The 16,584-nt window shown below is 36.5% G+C and overlaps 3 protein-coding genes across 10 annotated transcripts in view; 2 read left to right on the forward strand and 1 right to left on the reverse strand.

Moving 5' to 3' along the window:
- Positions 1-8,263, forward strand: stx5a (syntaxin 5A). Its single transcript, XM_079893195.1, has 11 exons — positions 1-120; positions 1,298-1,539; positions 2,254-2,321; positions 2,450-2,505; positions 3,200-3,270; positions 3,497-3,613; positions 3,824-3,880; positions 4,081-4,162; positions 4,688-4,794; positions 4,919-5,040; positions 6,322-8,263. The coding sequence occupies exons 2-11, from the start codon at positions 1,471-1,473 to the stop codon at positions 6,479-6,481; spliced, it is 909 nt and encodes a 302-aa protein (XP_079749321.1). The 5' UTR covers positions 1-120; positions 1,298-1,470; the 3' UTR covers positions 6,482-8,263.
- LOC307171519 (protein RD3) lies at positions 7,114-13,726 on the reverse strand. 5 transcript variants are annotated; one of them, XM_079893200.1, is made up of 4 exons: positions 13,555-13,726; positions 12,953-13,066; positions 10,365-10,666; positions 7,222-9,369 (listed from the first exon to the last, which is right to left on the reverse strand). In XM_079893200.1, exons 3-4 carry the CDS (start codon positions 10,664-10,666, stop codon positions 9,006-9,008), a joined length of 666 nt encoding a protein of 221 aa, XP_079749326.1. In that variant the 5' UTR covers positions 12,953-13,066; positions 13,555-13,726; the 3' UTR covers positions 7,222-9,005. The 5 variants fall into 5 exon arrangements, with proteins under 5 accessions (XP_079749325.1, XP_079749326.1, XP_079749324.1 ...); XM_079893198.1 differs by lacking the exon at positions 13,555-13,726 and adding an exon at positions 11,980-12,016 and having other exon boundaries at positions 12,925-12,956; XM_079893199.1 differs by lacking the exons at positions 12,953-13,066; positions 13,555-13,726 and adding an exon at positions 10,951-11,667 and having other exon boundaries at positions 7,114-9,369.
- Positions 13,010-16,584, forward strand: part of LOC307171514 (uncharacterized protein) — a 21,415-nt gene continuing 17,840 nt past the window's right edge. For all 4 annotated transcript variants that reach the window (XM_079893190.1, XM_079893191.1, XM_079893192.1 and 1 more), the window contains exons 1-2: positions 13,010-13,223; positions 15,566-15,784. In XM_079893190.1, coding sequence (XP_079749316.1) covers positions 15,623-15,784 — 162 coding nt within the window. In that variant the 5' untranslated portion in view covers positions 13,010-13,223; positions 15,566-15,622. The remainder of the gene's footprint in view (positions 13,224-15,565; positions 15,785-16,584) is intronic.

Consider the following 16,584-nt stretch of genomic DNA (forward strand, 5'->3'; position numbering starts at 1 on the left):
GTGGACGTGGCAGTGACGTTACGCACACCGGAAGCGGTCAGGACTGGAAGTGAAACCCCGACCTCCCTAACATCGACAAGCCGGGAATATTGTAAAAAACGACGAAATGGCACAATAACCGTGAGTAAACGTTTCTAAATTACGGCAGGAATATGTTAGCTAGTGGTTTAGGTTCATTTTGAGCTATTATTGTTTAAATTAAGATAGAATTTGTCGAGTTTTTGGTCAGTTAGCGCACAGAGAACTGCGTACTGCTGGACTGAAGACGGTGTCAGTCACTGTACAGACGTAAACAAACCTGTACACACCTTTAAAGGTATAACTCTTTTTTAAAACATGTAAGAAATTGTTTGTAATAGATCTTCTCGGAGATTGAGTTGTCGTATTGATTTGTGCTATTCCACGTCTGCCTGTGGAGCCAGAATATTCTAGGTGGCCTATAAGCCGATAACATGTGAGTTCAGTTTACCTTTCTGCCCAGCTGACTGATGGGCGGGTTATTTGTAGACATTATCTAAAGTGGGTTTCTTTATTAATACCGTAAAGAAGGGCAAGCTTGAGGAGTTGGGATCAGTATTAGCAGATCTTATATCTGTCAAGTATTTTTGGATCTGGAAGTGAAAGACAAAATTGTTTACCTACTGTACCTCATTTTACTGGATTCTCAGTAACAACGTGAAGGAATTCTCACCCAGAGAATGGCATTTGCTTGAAATGTTGCTTTGATCCAACTATATATCTCTTGTAACACTTTAAGTTACACAGTTATTATTATTACTATATAATAATATATTTGGTTTGGATACAATATTCACGAACAAGTAAATGGAAAGTCCCTTCTGTGATACAAAAACTAAATGAAAGTAAAGGATCACAATGTTTTTTTTTTTTTTTTTTGCGCCATTTGGCTTGGTAATGTTTTTACACCGACAGTTTTAATCAATGTATATGAGAAGTTCTTTTAATTTTTTTTATTATATTCAGCTCAAAATGATTAATTCCATGGATTCTAACGTTACATATCAAATTGCAGGGGAGCTGGCTTCATACATCCATTAAAAATCAACTTCACACCAAGTGGTTAATAAAATCATTGGTTAAAAAGGTGACATTAGTTCTATGAAATGCTTGTGCATTATTTTGTTACCATTTGGTTTATTTTTTTATCAAACCAAATGCGATATTACTCATACTCTCAAGTGTCCAAAGACCACTGTTTCTCTAGAACGCTGTAGTTTCTTCTCAGCAACAACAACCAAAGTTCAGGTGATTGATTGAATCGTTCTGTGATCCTCAGATGATGTGCGGAGTCGCTGAAGCCAAGCTCTTAGTAACCTCTGAAGTCTGAGTTGTTTGCTTTGGCACCATAAAGACGCCAGTGGAGTTTCACAGCAGCCGGATCACTTTAGACTCACTGTCACACACACACATCCTGATATCGTCGAGGGGAAAAGCTTCTGCAGCATTATCATGACGTGTCGGGACCGCACACTTGAGTTCCAGTCGGCTTGTAAGTCACTGCAGGGGAGACAGTTACAGGTATGACAATATTAACTACATCTACAGCTACAGTGTGGATAATGTGGTTTTCACAGATGCTTAGAACCATGTAGCCTGTTACACATCATCTTAGAGGAAAAATTACAGTATACAGTATCATTTTAAAGGGATAGTTCACCTAAAAATTTACATTCTGTCATAATTTACTGAGCTGAACCTTTTTATTTCTGTCACGAAACAAGAATGTGAGCTGTTCTTAACCATGCATGAAGACCTGGTTTCACAGACACGCATGCTTAGATTAAGCTAGGCTTTAGTTAAATTAGGACATTTCAGTAGCTTTTATAAATGTGCCTTGGAGAAAAACATTACTGGTGTGCATCTTGAGACATAGTGTCAGAGCAAGTTGCTTTGAGTTATGACAGCTCAAACATGCATTTTAGTCTGGGCTTGGCTTAAGCCTTGTCTGTGAAACTGGGCACAAAATGAAATGGTTATGTAAGCTGCAAGTTCCAAAAAGACACTATGCAAAGCAAGCTGAAGCTATACAAAAGCAATATAAATCACCATCCACTTTTCTTGATTTGGAAGCAGAAGCTTGGACTTTCAGAAGCTCTCCTTTTGTGCTTCATGGAAGTAAAAAATTGTTTTTAAATCATATCACACTTTTTGTAATGGGCAAAAATGTATTTCCTACTTGATATGTTATTAATGTTTTCACATGTACCAAGAGTTCTTGTTCTGTCTTTTCAGAATGGGACTCACGCTAAACCTGCCATTAATGCCCTTAAACAGCGCAGTGACTTCACTCTCATGGCCAAGTAAGAGTTCAGATCCATGTTTCTCTTTGATCTTTGCCCAGTGTGTTTTCGCTTCAGAGCAACTCTGTCTTGTCCTGTTTCCTCGAATCTTTGCCTCCCTGAAATCTTGTTTTGTTTCTCTGTAACAGGAGAATTGGGAAAGACTTGAGCAACACATTTGCCAAGCTTGAAAAGCTTACAATTTGTAAGTAACATGGCAGTAACTCTAAATAGAAGACTGCACTTCTTTTCTTTTTAGACTCTTGTTGGTGTTGGAAGAATGTGTATTTAATAGTTCTGATGCTTGTCCATGTTTATTTGGCATTTCCCTAGTCTAGTTCCCTGGTATAATGTATTGACTTGGAGTTAAAATACACTGCTGTTCGAAAAGTATGGGGTTGGTAAGATTTTTGAAATGTTTTTATGCTCAACAGCAAGGCTGCATTTATTTGTCAAAGCTGAATTGTCAGCATCATTATTCATAATGATCATTATCATCATTATATAGTCTTCAGTGTCACATGATCCTTCAGAAATCATTCTAATATGCTGATTTGATGCTCAAGAAACATTTTCTACTATTATCAATGTTGAAAACAGTTGTGATGCTTAATATTTTTGTTGAAATAATTTTTTTTTTGAAATAGAAATATTTTGTACTATTGTAAATGTCTTTGTCACTTTTGATTCATTTAACGCATCCTTGCTGCATTAGTATTAATTTATTTATAAAGTCTTACTGACCCCAAACTTTTGAATAGTTTGTATTTCATTTTTGACTAAGATTACTGTCTGTAATTTAATTTTTCTTGTGAACTATGATTCAATACATTGTGGTTTAAACTGATTTTGATCAAGTCCGGTCTCAATATGAATTTTTATTCTGCCCTCACTCCTAGTGGCCAAAAGGAAGTCTTTGTTTGATGATAAAGGAGTGGAGATTGAGGAGCTGACGTACATCATTAAACAGGTTAGTGGCGTCTTTGTTGTCCTTCTCCCTATCCATCATATGAAAACATGTTGATATGAATCTCAGTACTTGCTTATTTCACTTAGTTTGCATTGATGTTGAAGTTGCCTGTAGGATTGTTGATATCTGTGTTTATCAGAATCCTTCAGCTAACTTCCATAATGTGAAAGATCAAACCTCTTGCAGTGATCTGATATGCTGTCTCTCTCTGTCTGTCTCTCATCAGGACATCACCAGTCTGAATAAGCAGATAGCGCAGCTGCAAGACCTTGTGCGATCCCGCACTGGGCAAAATGGCCGCCACATCCAGACACATTCCAACACAATTGTTGTCTCCCTGCAGGTACAGTCTTATATCTGATATTCCTCCAGTGCACAGATATTTGAGACTCTCCAGGAAGTCTCCCATATCCCTTGCTGTAGACAGTAGGGGTGGATGATCTTATTTGGATTGACATATAAAATGACTTAAATAGCCGCCACACCTTTCATTTTCCTGGCACAATAAAGCATATGATGTTAACAGTCTTATCTGGGAATGTTTGTGTTGCAGTCCAAGCTGGCATCAATGTCAAATGATTTCAAGTCAGTCCTGGAAGTGAGAACAGAGGTGAGTTTTCTTTTGCTTTATGACCAGTGCTGCACTTTTATCAATTCTGTGTCAAGCAGTTGTTATGCTTTTAAATATTCAATCAGCTCTTTAGTAAGAACAAATGCACAAAGTGTTTACTGTGCATCATGGTCCTGTTGTATTCCAAACGAAAACATTTGTAATGAGTGAATAATATAACATAACTGTTGTGTGTTTAGAATCTGAAGCAGCAGCGCAGCAGAAGAGAGCATTTCTCCCAGGCTCCTGTCTCAGCCTCTCCCCTGCTCACCAATAACTTCAGTACGTCACCCCTTTTTAATGAGCTGTGCAGATACACTCAAATCATTACCAATATTTTCTACATGGTAAATTAATTCTAACTATATATGAAGTGACACACGATGATTGTATGATACAAACAGTGACTAAACATTTTAAACAAATAAAAACTTCCTTATATTTGAGCTTCTCTTTTGTGCTAATTTTGCATTAACATTCCACACTTTTATTAAACTTTATTATTTGTTATATTTTATATTATACATGTTATTATGTAATGTTAATGTTTTATATAGAGTGTATAATATAACATTTATTGCTGATAATATATTATTTTATTATATTGTAATATATTATAATAACAATTATTATTATCATTATTATAGATGAATGATTATTATATTAATTTCTTTTCTTTTTTTTTGCATTTATTATTTAGAAAACAGAATTCTTCACCGTGTCCCATTCGTCAAATTATTTGGTTTTGTAGACACACTTGGTGCCATTATTGAGTACTTAGTGTTTTTAATCTCTTGCCTCTCACAGATAGCTCAGTTCTGATGCAGGATGAGTCCAGGAGTATGGGAGGAGAAGTGGTCATCGACATGGACTCTAGAGCAAACCCTCTTCAGCTGCAGCTCATCGACGAACAGGTATCTGTCTCTCAGAGGAATGGATTGTAGACTAGGCTGCTGCTTGTTGATGAAAGTTTGCATGTATGACAAATGTTGAATGTCTGATTTCTTGATTAAATGTCCCTTTGTTGTGTTTGCGAAGGACTCGTACATCCAGAGCCGAGCAGACACCATGCAGAACATCGAGAGCACCATCGTGGAGTTGGGCTCCATCTTTCAGCAGCTGGCACACATGGTCAAAGAGCAGGAGGAGACGATTCAGAGGTCAGACAATCACACACAAACACATGCACACCATATGAATATGCATACTGCAAAACCACAGACTCCACAGATACATGCTGTACAAACCACACAAACACTTACCACTCTCTCATCATAGAAATGTGTAGGGCTGAACGATACATCGAATTTTCATCGTCATCGCGATATGAACTCGCGCGATGAACACATCGCAACAGACAGCCTGACACGATGAATAACACCTGGTCCAGATTACAAGATTTTTGTGTCTGTTACGATAGTCACGGTGTCAGATTACACGATTTTGACTCCTAAAATCTTGTCGTGTCGTGGACAAGAAACATGTCAGACTACACGTTGCTTTCCGACCAGTCATCGCGTGCCGTCACACGCACACATTCACTCGCACGCACACACACACACACACACACACACACACACACACACACACACACACTCGCACACACACACTATCACTGTCCCTCGCTCACTCACTCACTCACTCACTCGCGCGCGCACGCACACACACACACACACACACTCACTGTCCCTCGCTCACTCACTCGCGCTAAATCGCGTATCACTCACTCACTCGCGCGCGCACGCACACACACACACACACACACTCACTGTCCCTCGCTCACTCACTCGCGCTAAATCGTGTAATCTGAACCAGGCAGGTCATAAACGTTTGACCTATCACGCAAATAACCTATTAAAGCACTAAGACATGGGAACAGTATATTCTATTTTACAATGTCTATTTAAAAAAATAAATAAAAAAAAATCAGGAATTGTTGTTAGCTATAGCTAACATTCACATTTGAATATCGCAAGTCATATCGTCATCGCAATATTAAACAATGTTATCGCACATCGCAGCTTTTCCTCATATCGTGCAGCCCTAGAAATGTGTCATAAATATATCTTTTGCTGCACAATAAAATGGCATATTAGTATTTAAAATTAGTATTGTTTTTATTGTTGTAGCACTTAAATTTGCCTCTACAGGGGAAATATTATTTTATTTTTTATTTTATTTTTTTTAGAAAATGTTAAACATGTCCAGGTCACATTTCACCCCAAAACCAAAAAAAAAAAAAAGAAATTTTATTTTGCATAAAGAAAATTAAACTTGTTTTTTAGGACAATTTGAAGACATTGTTTTTGGCAATTGTTGCTAATAACTATAGGATAATTTCTTATAGTGAAAATACAGAATAAAAAGTGAAAAGATTATTGATTTAATTGTGATGTTTTTGTCAAAAGCCTGAGCTGTTCATGTGTCTTGTTGATCACCAGGATCGACGCCAATGTGGAGGACACCCAGCTGAATGTGGAAATGGCCCACAGCGAGATACTGAAGTACTTCCAGTCTGTCTCCTCCAATCGCTGGCTCATGATCAAGATATTCCTCGTTCTCATCATCTTCTTCATCATCTTTGTGGTCTTCTTCGCCTGAGAAGGAACAACCTTGACTGTAAGAAGGGATGGAAACGGAGCCAAAGGTTTTTGAAGGAAGGAGGAGCAGGCGATGGACTTACGGGCGAAAGTGCAAAAACACAAACACAACTGGACTGGGCTGCAGGGGACTCTGACTTTTTTTGGGGCGGGGGGGTTCTGATGCTCATTGGTGGAATGATATTGGTCAGAGTGACTGTCCATGTTCGACTCTCTCACTCTAGAGGGAGGAGGATGATGACGCTGATGAAGGTGGAGATTTACTGAGATTTACTGTGCATTTAGACAGAGAGGAGGGTGTTCTGATTCACTCTGTTCTCTTTAAGCTTCATCTACATCTGCATTAATATTTGAGCCTTCGTTTCTTATTAATAATCACATATTAAAAGAGAAGGCTTTTCCCCAAGTGGTTTGATTCTTCAAACTGGTTTAGTTTGTTTTTCTCAGGCAGTGTTATCCGTAATCAACGATAACATTTTTACAGTAACTTAATTGACCTAGGCCTAATTCTCTTTATAAAAATGTTCCAGATCATAATAATTCCCCCATTAATCTCTATTGATCTGTTTTTATATCAAAGTTATTTGACACTTATGGGTCATTCTCACAAAGAAATATCAGGGTCATATTTTACCCCAAAAATGAAAAAATTTTAATCAGTAATAAATTTCATTTATAATTACATTATAATTCTCATTAATGTAATGTGAAGGAAAAAAATACAGTATGATGAAAATGATTGTGTATATGGCATGATTTATTTATTATTAATAAATGCAAATTTAATTAAATACAACAAATACCACCATGATATATAAAATGTGCAAATGCATGTGTACATTTATAAATCATTTATATATTATTTCAAACACGAGTCATGAAAATTTGGAGAAACTAGTTGCAAAAGAAAATCTTAATGGTCCTAAAAATATACTTATTTTTCTTGTTTGGGTGGTGAAATATGAGCCTGGCATTTCCTGACAGTTTTCATGAGATTCTACCTTCTAGTGTTAAGGCCTTCTGATTGCCGGCCCTGTAATTATGGGGTCTGCGATATTATATACTGTTTAGAGACTTTGAGTTTTTTTATTGAGTTTGATTCTGCCAAATACACAAGGAGGAGTTAGAGGAAGTTACCTGGTCTTATGATTTTGCTCCAGGCAGTAATAAACAAGGTGCAAATGAAGACCAGTGTTTTTGTATAGTAGTATAGACTTTAAAAGAGGTTTAAAGGGCCCAAAGAGACTCCAGATGGTTATAATCTGCTCATTCATCATTAGGATGTTTCGTTCCAGGTCTGTGCTGAGACCGTTTCGTGTGTTGGTTGTTCTGGACGTCTGAACGTCTGGTAATGAAACCGATCGGTACTCTGATAAATGAGCGGTGGGTGCTTTTACTTTATTTTTGAGGAGCAACCTTGGCCTGATGAAAGTATTGGCCACGGCACAAAGAACAAGATCAGCTCCTTCATGCTGTGATGCTGTGAATAATGAAACAGGAGGAGGAGCTGCCGCCAGAGATGATGTCTTCACTTAGAAGCAGCATTTTCCAGGTCAAACTCTCTCATTTGCTAAATCACAGACTCTCTCTCTCTCTCCCACACACGCCACACACTCTCAAATCAAACTCATGAACGATGTACAGTGTATTATTTAATAAGCACTTTTTATGAAGACTCCTGTTTCCAGGCTTTTTTTAGCTGATGATCTGCATCTCTTGTATGAACTGAACACTGTTGTAATGTAAGAGCAAACAGTACATATTAAAACACATCTGAGAAGTAGTGTTTCTGGCTAATGTTGCATTTGTTGCTGTGACTGTAAAGATTTATGTGAATCTCACAAAACTTGCCAAAAACCTGTCTGGGTCACACCAAAATCCAAAAAGAAATGTGTTGCATACTAAAAATTAAGCTGACATTATTTTAATAATTCAGCGCATTTCACCTTTTGAGTTTTTTTTTTGGTGGGTAATTTAATTTCTTATGGTGAGATTAAAATAAATTGAATACAGTATTTTTTTTATGCAGTACAATTAAAACTGTATTGATGGATATGCTATGAAATTTAAATATAATTTTTCCCACATTTTCCAGCACTTTTTAAAAGATAAATATATATAAAAAAAGACCTGACCTGGACATGCACTTGTCAGGCTTTGTGAATTTCATTTACGCCAAATATTCACATTTATATTCACATCCAAATATTAAAAAAAAAAAATTAAGAACACATTAGAAGGTAAAAAAAAACTAGGCTATAGGCTTCTTATATATGCCTATACTGGTGTTCTTTGGTGTAATTAACAGTTATTAACAATTAACAGTGTTTGTCTTACAATCTGATAGCACAAACTTTAGTCTTTCAAGATGTTTCCTAGAATCAGATTTGTCCTCTCTTCTCTTGTTCTCTGCCACCTTCTCTTTTCTTCCTCCTCCATCACCAGCTTAGCTTGCAGGCTGCATTTCTTTTCAAATCTCTTTCCTTCTTTCCTGTGTCTTTCTCTTGATCTTGTGTTCCTCTTGTTCAGCTGTGTGTGGCCTGCTCAAGAGGGGTGATCTCTGGCATGCTGTGACTCCGTCCCTTGCGGGCGCGCAGGGTGGTTGCCACCTGTTCGGCTGCCTCCTCCTCCTCATCGGACCATGTGTTTTCCTCTTGCAGGTTGTTGCGGGAACCACCGAAGCTTCCCTTGCCGTGGTTTAGGGTGCGGAACTTGGACCGGAAAGTGACAAAGGAAAGGCTCTTGCTGCGCTGTTTTTCCCAACGGTTCATCCGACTCTGGATTTCTGCATCTCCCTGAAGCTCATCCAGGCAGTTTTGTAGGACGCCCCGAAACAGTTTGGGGACCTCGGTCACATCCGGCTCAAACTCTGACACTAGTTTCCGGAATCTTTGCAACAAAATATCAAAATCTTTTTAGAGATATACATGACTCACCTCTATCACTACCTGGGTTATTATAGTTAAAACAATAAAAACATTTATGTTTAGCTACTTTAAATAAAATATATGCTAGTTAATATACAGCTAGTTAAAAAGTTAACTAATATTAATACAATAATACATGTTTAGCTACTTTAAATAAAATATATTTGAAAAAAAACCCGTAAAAGTTATTTTATTTCAGCTAGTTAAAAAGAAAACACTTCTCGGTTTCATGTAACTTGATTTACTAAAATAAAGGTAACACTACAATAAGGTTTGATTTGTTAACATTAGTTAACTAGATTAACATGAACTAACAGTGAACAATACTTCTAAAGCATTTATTAATCTTTGTCAATGGAAATTGCAACATTTACTAATTCATTTTTAAAATCTAAGTTTGTATTTTTTAACATTTGTTAATGCACTGTGACTGTACTAACATAAATCGATTTTTACTATCTAATGTTAACAAAGGTTAATAAATGCTTTAAATATATATGTATGTATATGTGTGTATATATATATATAAAATATGTATACACATATATACATATACATTACATATATATATATATATACATGTATATATGTATATATACATGTATATATGTATATATACATGTATATATGTATATATACATGTATATATGTATATATACATGTATATATGTATATGTATATATACATGTATATATGTATATATACATATATATATATGTATATATGTATATATATATGTATATATATATATATGTATATATGTATATATGCTTATGCATTAACTGCTAACAAATGAGACCTTAATGTTATGTGTTAAAACTGAAATTAAAATGAATAACTATATAGACATTAAAAAATGACAAACTTGCTCAAATTAAAAAGGAAAATATAAAAATAAAAACTAATTCAAACTATTAATAAAACCTATAATAGTATCCCAGTAAGACATGGCTCTACCTGACAATGACCGGCCCACACTGTTGAGGTGGGATCTGGGCACACAGCTCCTGCAGGTCCAGAACCTCTCCTGGCGTGAGCTCGTACGGGGCCCGAGGCTGAGGGTCGGCCAGCCAGCTGTAGTCTGCAGAGGAGGAGTTTCGGCGTCTGCGCACCTCTGCTGCCTTCTCCAGCCGGATCCGCTCGGTCCGTTTCACCATGGCACCCAGCTCCAGCATCAGAGTGTTGGTCACCAGCTCTTCTGAAGTGCGCTGTCCGGGAACCTTCGGCTCCAGGGAGAACACTACTGACCAGGGAAACATCTGTGAGAGCAAAAATTTTTTTATTTTATTTTATTGCCCCATGTTTATTGCTTTGTGTCCTCAACTTTAGTTCAGTAGTATGCAGTCTGGTTGACTATCCAATTAATAATAGTTTAGACATCCAAACATGTGCACAATTGTGCAAATAGAATCAGTATTTGCTCTGGAGTACAGTATACTGCCTATATGGGATGCAAATTATTATTATTACTTGAAATTAGGGTGAAAAATTGCACCTGCCATATACATTTAAAACCACTCAGGTTATAGAAAAATGATATTACCTTTCAGATAATGTGAGTTTTCAAATGTTGACAATATATTCCTGGTTTAAAGTCAAATGTCTCCAAATTGGACCCGAAGTGCAATAAATGTAGAGCCAAAATCCAGGGTTTTTAGTTTCCAGTCTGAGCACTCCAGATGAGACAGCTCTCCTTTGCGATGATTTAGACACTGTAAATGTGTGTGTATGTAATCCCATATAAATATGCGAGCTGGTATTTAGCCATCTGATTAGTGTGCTGAATACACACCTTGCATACAGTGTGACCTCCTGCTCATCCTGAGCTGCCAGCACAACATGTGTGCACTGAATGCATTCAAACCATATATATATATATAGACATTCATTTGCATTATTATAACTAATGCATATGCAAATAATATTGTAGCATTGCATCTATTAAATATTATAAAGGAATGTCTAATGGATTAATTTGTAAAAAAAAAAGTTGTAAAAGTTTCAAGCAAAGTAAAGCAATGACATCTAGCAGCTTGTTTCATTGTAATGATTTGTAAAAGGCAGAGCTGTATAAAGTGTCCATTAGCTCTATTGTTAAGGTGGTAACGCCAGTTACTCAGAGGTACTTAAGGAGTTACGTAACCCGCTTTCCAAGCACACGCTGTCTTAATCATTGCGTATATACCAAGCAGTCTGTGTCCAATCGGACCGAAAGATGGAGAGAGAATAGATCTGTAGGTGCTGTGAGGGTTTCCACTCTATTCAGCACTTCGGAGATTTAATCTTCATATGTGTGATCATGGATTACACTGCACTCCTACACTCTTCTCAGAAACAAGGGCCACGGCAATAAGGATAATCTGATTATATGCTGTTTATGCTGGTGGATTAGACCAGTGAAAGTGACCATTCGGGCTATAATGCATGACTGATAGTCACGGTGCATCCCGCTTCTGTAGCTAATTTCTGAAAGCTTTAATCTTTTTTATCCTTCAAGAGTTTGACACTAGTTTACAAAAGCACTGATTTAAATGGATAGTTCACCCAAAAATGAAAATTTGTCTTTACTCACCCTCATGTTGTTCCAAACCTGTACGAGTTTCTTTCTTCTGTTGAACACAAAAGAAGATATTTTAAAGAATGTTGGTAATCAAACAGTTGACGGCACCCATTGACTTCCATAGAAGGAAAAAATTATAATAATAATAATATGGAAGTCAATGGGTGCCGTCAACTTTCCGGTTACAACACTCTTTTTACCAAATAGATATTATCAAGTATCTTCTTTTGTGTTAAACAGGAGAAAGAAACTGGAGATTTGGAACTGGAATTTGTGTGCAGCCCATTATTTGAATCAGTTTATTTGGTTGTTGATTATAAAATGAAATCAACATTAAACAGACTACTAAAGTAGACGCACAAGAAATCATAACACACACACATACTGACACACATACACATACATAACTAAAATAAAACACTCAATATTAGCTAGAAGAATAATTTTTTCAACTATAATGAGCCATCTGTGCAATGGAAAAGTTCCATGGCTGTTAAAGGTTCTTCAGGGAAATGTGCCAATAAAGAACCTTTATTGTTAAGAGTAAATGCTGGCTACAGGTCACTATTGTGTCTACAGAGACACTAAACCCATATTAAACTCTTTCCCAGGCGGTCCTGATCGAGCATAACAAACATTTTGAATTCATTATAGACATTTCAATTACTTTTTCAGCTCTTAAAATCACACTTCTGTATGTAGAGCCTATGTATTTATTTATTTGCCCCAATGCCTGGTCAATTTCTGACACTAGCGAGTGTCCAATATTTGTCGTCGTCTTTGCAAATAATGTAAATGAAAAAAATAACAATATGACAGTTTGGGATAAAATGCTTAAATATTTTGTGTCCTCAATTTAAACAACTTAACATTTGAATTCATAATATTTAATTCGATGTATATAATTTCAGTGTTAAATCAATTTATAAAAAAAACCCCAAAAAAACCCGTATTGACCTGTGGGTGCCACTGCACTTCTGGTTACCTCTTAAAGCTCCGCCTCTTTGTACACGTCACGGACCCCCACGCCTCGCGTCAAATCATGTTCGGCGGTTCATGAGGGGCGCAAGAAACAGCGGCCGCGTGCGCCCAGTTCTGACTGTTGAAAATAACGACAATCTGTTAACGTTAAACGGTCAAACGCTTCATATGCTATAGATATACATATCGGTTGTATGTTATTAACAGACACGTAAACGGCATTCAAGACATCAGGATCACTGCGTTTTAAAGAGATCAACATATCAGAAGTCCTGGTAAGTAACGTTTATGCCACATTGTTTGATTTCACTTTTCGTTTTACCTGACAGGATTATGGTCTGTATTTGTTTTACCCAATAAATAAGCTCTTTTTCTTTTTCTTAACTAGCTCTTTCAGCAGTCTACAGATTGTAGCCTTTAATCAAAACCCGCCAGCGAATTTATAAATCCTACTAAAGCGAAGGCTTCCCTCATGAATATTAATTAGTAGCCTTTCTCGCTGCCTCCATTCACCAAGTGTAATTGATATTCATGACCCAAAACTCGCCATAGTAGGATTCATAAATCTGCTGAGGTTTGTATACGTAATGTATACACAAGTCTTACCACTATTCACTGTATAATTACGGTAATTATAAGACTGTTGTTGAACGTGTATATTCATCTCGGTAGCCCGGCGTCATCTGTATTTGAAAGCTCATCTTTGATGCTTTGTAATGGAAATTCAGGTACACGGTGAGATCGGAGAAGGATGTTTAGTTTCACAGTTTTTATAGATTCACAGGCCGGATTTTCCTCATTCCTTTCTTTCTGCAATCCAGTTCTTACTGGTGGTTACTGAGAAGAGAAACCAAATACAGGAGGTTGAGTGATAATATAAATAGACACTTTCACTATATGTGTGTGTGTCTGTGGGACTGTTCACTTCAGTATCTAAACCTTTGCATTGCTAGTTCTCTTTAAGGGATAGTTTACCCCTAGTTCACCAAATATATAATCTGTCTTTATTGACTCATACTCATGTCGTCCCAAACCCACATAACTTTCTTTTGCAGAACACTCTTTTTGTTATAATGAAAGTGAATGTGCGTTAAAAACAAAACAAGTATCATTAAAGGGATGGTTCACCCAAAAATAAAAATCCTGTCATTTACTCACGCTCAAGTTGTTCCAAACCTGTATGAATTACTTTCTTCTGCTGAACACATACACACACACAAAATTATTTTTATTTTTTTCCATACCATGGTAGTCAATAGGGTCCATCAAATGTTTGGTTACCCATACTCTTCAAAATATCATCTTTTGTGTTCAGCAGAAGAAAGTCATACAGGTTTGGGACAGAGTAAATGATGACAGAAGTTTCATTTTTGGGTGAACGATCCCTTTAAACTGGTGCATATGACTCCAGCTCATATGACAGCTTGTTTATCTCACAATTTGGACTTTTTTTCATTCATTTCGTTTAATTTTTATTTATTTGACAGGGACAATGGACAGCAAGAAACTGTCCCAGAATTTCATCTGCAGTCCCTGGGCAGAAAATACCAAATCACATTACAATATAATATCCCACAAGAGAAAAATATACGACACATTGTCTATCAATTAACAATAAATACAGGAATATTACTACCAAAAAATCTCAAAATACATCCTATAAAATCACATAATATTACAAAACCAATCCCCCATAATTATAAAACCTTGACAAAACAAGAGTATAGATTTTTCTCGCAATTGCAAGTTTACATCTTGCAATTCTGACTGTTTTCTCAAAATTGCAAGATAAAAACAGTTCTTCTGAGAAATAAAGTCGCTATTGCAAGGGGAAAAAAGTCAGAATTGCGAGTTGTAAAGTCCAATTCTGAGAAAAAAATGTAAACTCGCGATTTGTGAGAAAAAGTAAGAATTGTGCGATTAAAAAGTCACAATTACATATTTTTTTTTCATTCAGTGGCTGAAACCAGCTTCCATAGTAATCCTTCTTATGACTTATAAAAACTGTGTGTGTAAAACCGCAATAATGCATTAGCAATTTTCACGTCTACCCGAGCTAGAGTAGTGACTATGTCCAATCTGTGTTCTTTTGAGTAAAACAATTGAATTGAATTGGTTGATCCAGTTCACAAAAGGTAGTCTGAATGATTCATTCATGAATCGGACCGATCCTGTTTATGAGCTCAACTGACAGTCCCCATTCTTTGTAGTTGCATGAATAAAAACAACCAGTACAATTGTTAAAATTTCTTTTTTTTGTCTTACAAAGAAAATAAGCCATCATACAGGTTTGGAAAGACGTGATGTGAGGAAATGATGACAGAATCTTCTGTTTTTGGTTTTACTTGCTGTTTTGGCAGCAGAAGTCCCTTAAGAACGTTTCCATGAACACTCTGACAAACACACACACACCCACACGATCGCTGTGATTTTCCTTTATATAAAGACGCAGATACACGGGTTCATTTTTGTCATTAGTGAATGTGATAAGTATGTGAACTGATATTTCTGGTCTGAAACAAGTACAGACAGCTGAGAGTATCTTCCCTAAGGCAGCACACAGGATCCTCATGAACAATAGCTCAAGCCAGACCTTTCTGTATCTCTTCCATTTCAGCTCTGGAAGATGATCGGCCAAGCTCTCTGAAACCTCAGTCTGTAAGCGTCTTCAGGGATGAGCTGGGCCGGAGACGACTGGACCGTGGGTCTGACAGGTCACGTCCTGCAGAAGGTTAAGCAGCTTCAGGCTCAGAATGAGAAGCTGAACAAGGAAAAACAGCAGAGGCAACTGCAGCTGGACAACTCAGAAGCAGCTCTGCACAAACAGAAGCAGAAGGTGAGCGTCGAGAGATATGTGCATTTTAACCCTCTAAAGCCTGACATATGAAATAATTTATTGAATTTAAAAAAAAAAGAAAAAAGTTTGCACATGTGGTTTTTGTTGAGCATTGTAATTGATACAGCAGTTTTTTTTAATGGCTCATATAGTATGACATGGAGCTCAGATTCGAGAAGGAAAGAAAACACTGCAAAAACATGCAATTTGGTGAGGTTGTTGATATTTATATGACCAAAGAGTAAAATGAAATTCTGATAGCTTGTAATGTAAAACAATTAGATATTTATAACAGTATATCAGACTACTTGCATTAAATGCATATAAATATGTCTTGGTGAGATGATAATTAAATGCTAAGTTTTATGATCAAAGCTCTGAATTTTTTATTGTGGGGGTGCAAAACATATAATGCATTGCAGTAAAATGATGATAAAGAGACAAACATACCTCAAAAACCTTTTTTTTTTTTTACTTAAAATAATATATGGATAATCAAGTAAAAATTTAAATTGTCACATAATTTACTCACCCTCAAGCCATCCTAGGGTGACCTCTGACCCGACGTATGATGCGGAATGCGGAATACCGAATGCGGAAGTGCAGATGAAAGAGCAAAACAAAACGGCAAAACGAGAAGTTTTACAGAAAAATGTTGCAGGGTTTCTATATAAAAGAGGAGGAGCTACGCCATACAAAGTACTAATGGTTGTATTTTTATTAAATAAAGTTAACAAAGAATAATAAATACTGTAAACATTTTTTTTGCTCATTGCTAGGTAATATTAGTTTATGCATTG

Source organism: Squalius cephalus (genome assembly GCF_949319135.1).
Source record: "Squalius cephalus genome assembly, chromosome: 14".
Classification (NCBI taxonomy): domain Eukaryota; kingdom Metazoa; phylum Chordata; class Actinopteri; order Cypriniformes; family Leuciscidae; genus Squalius; species Squalius cephalus.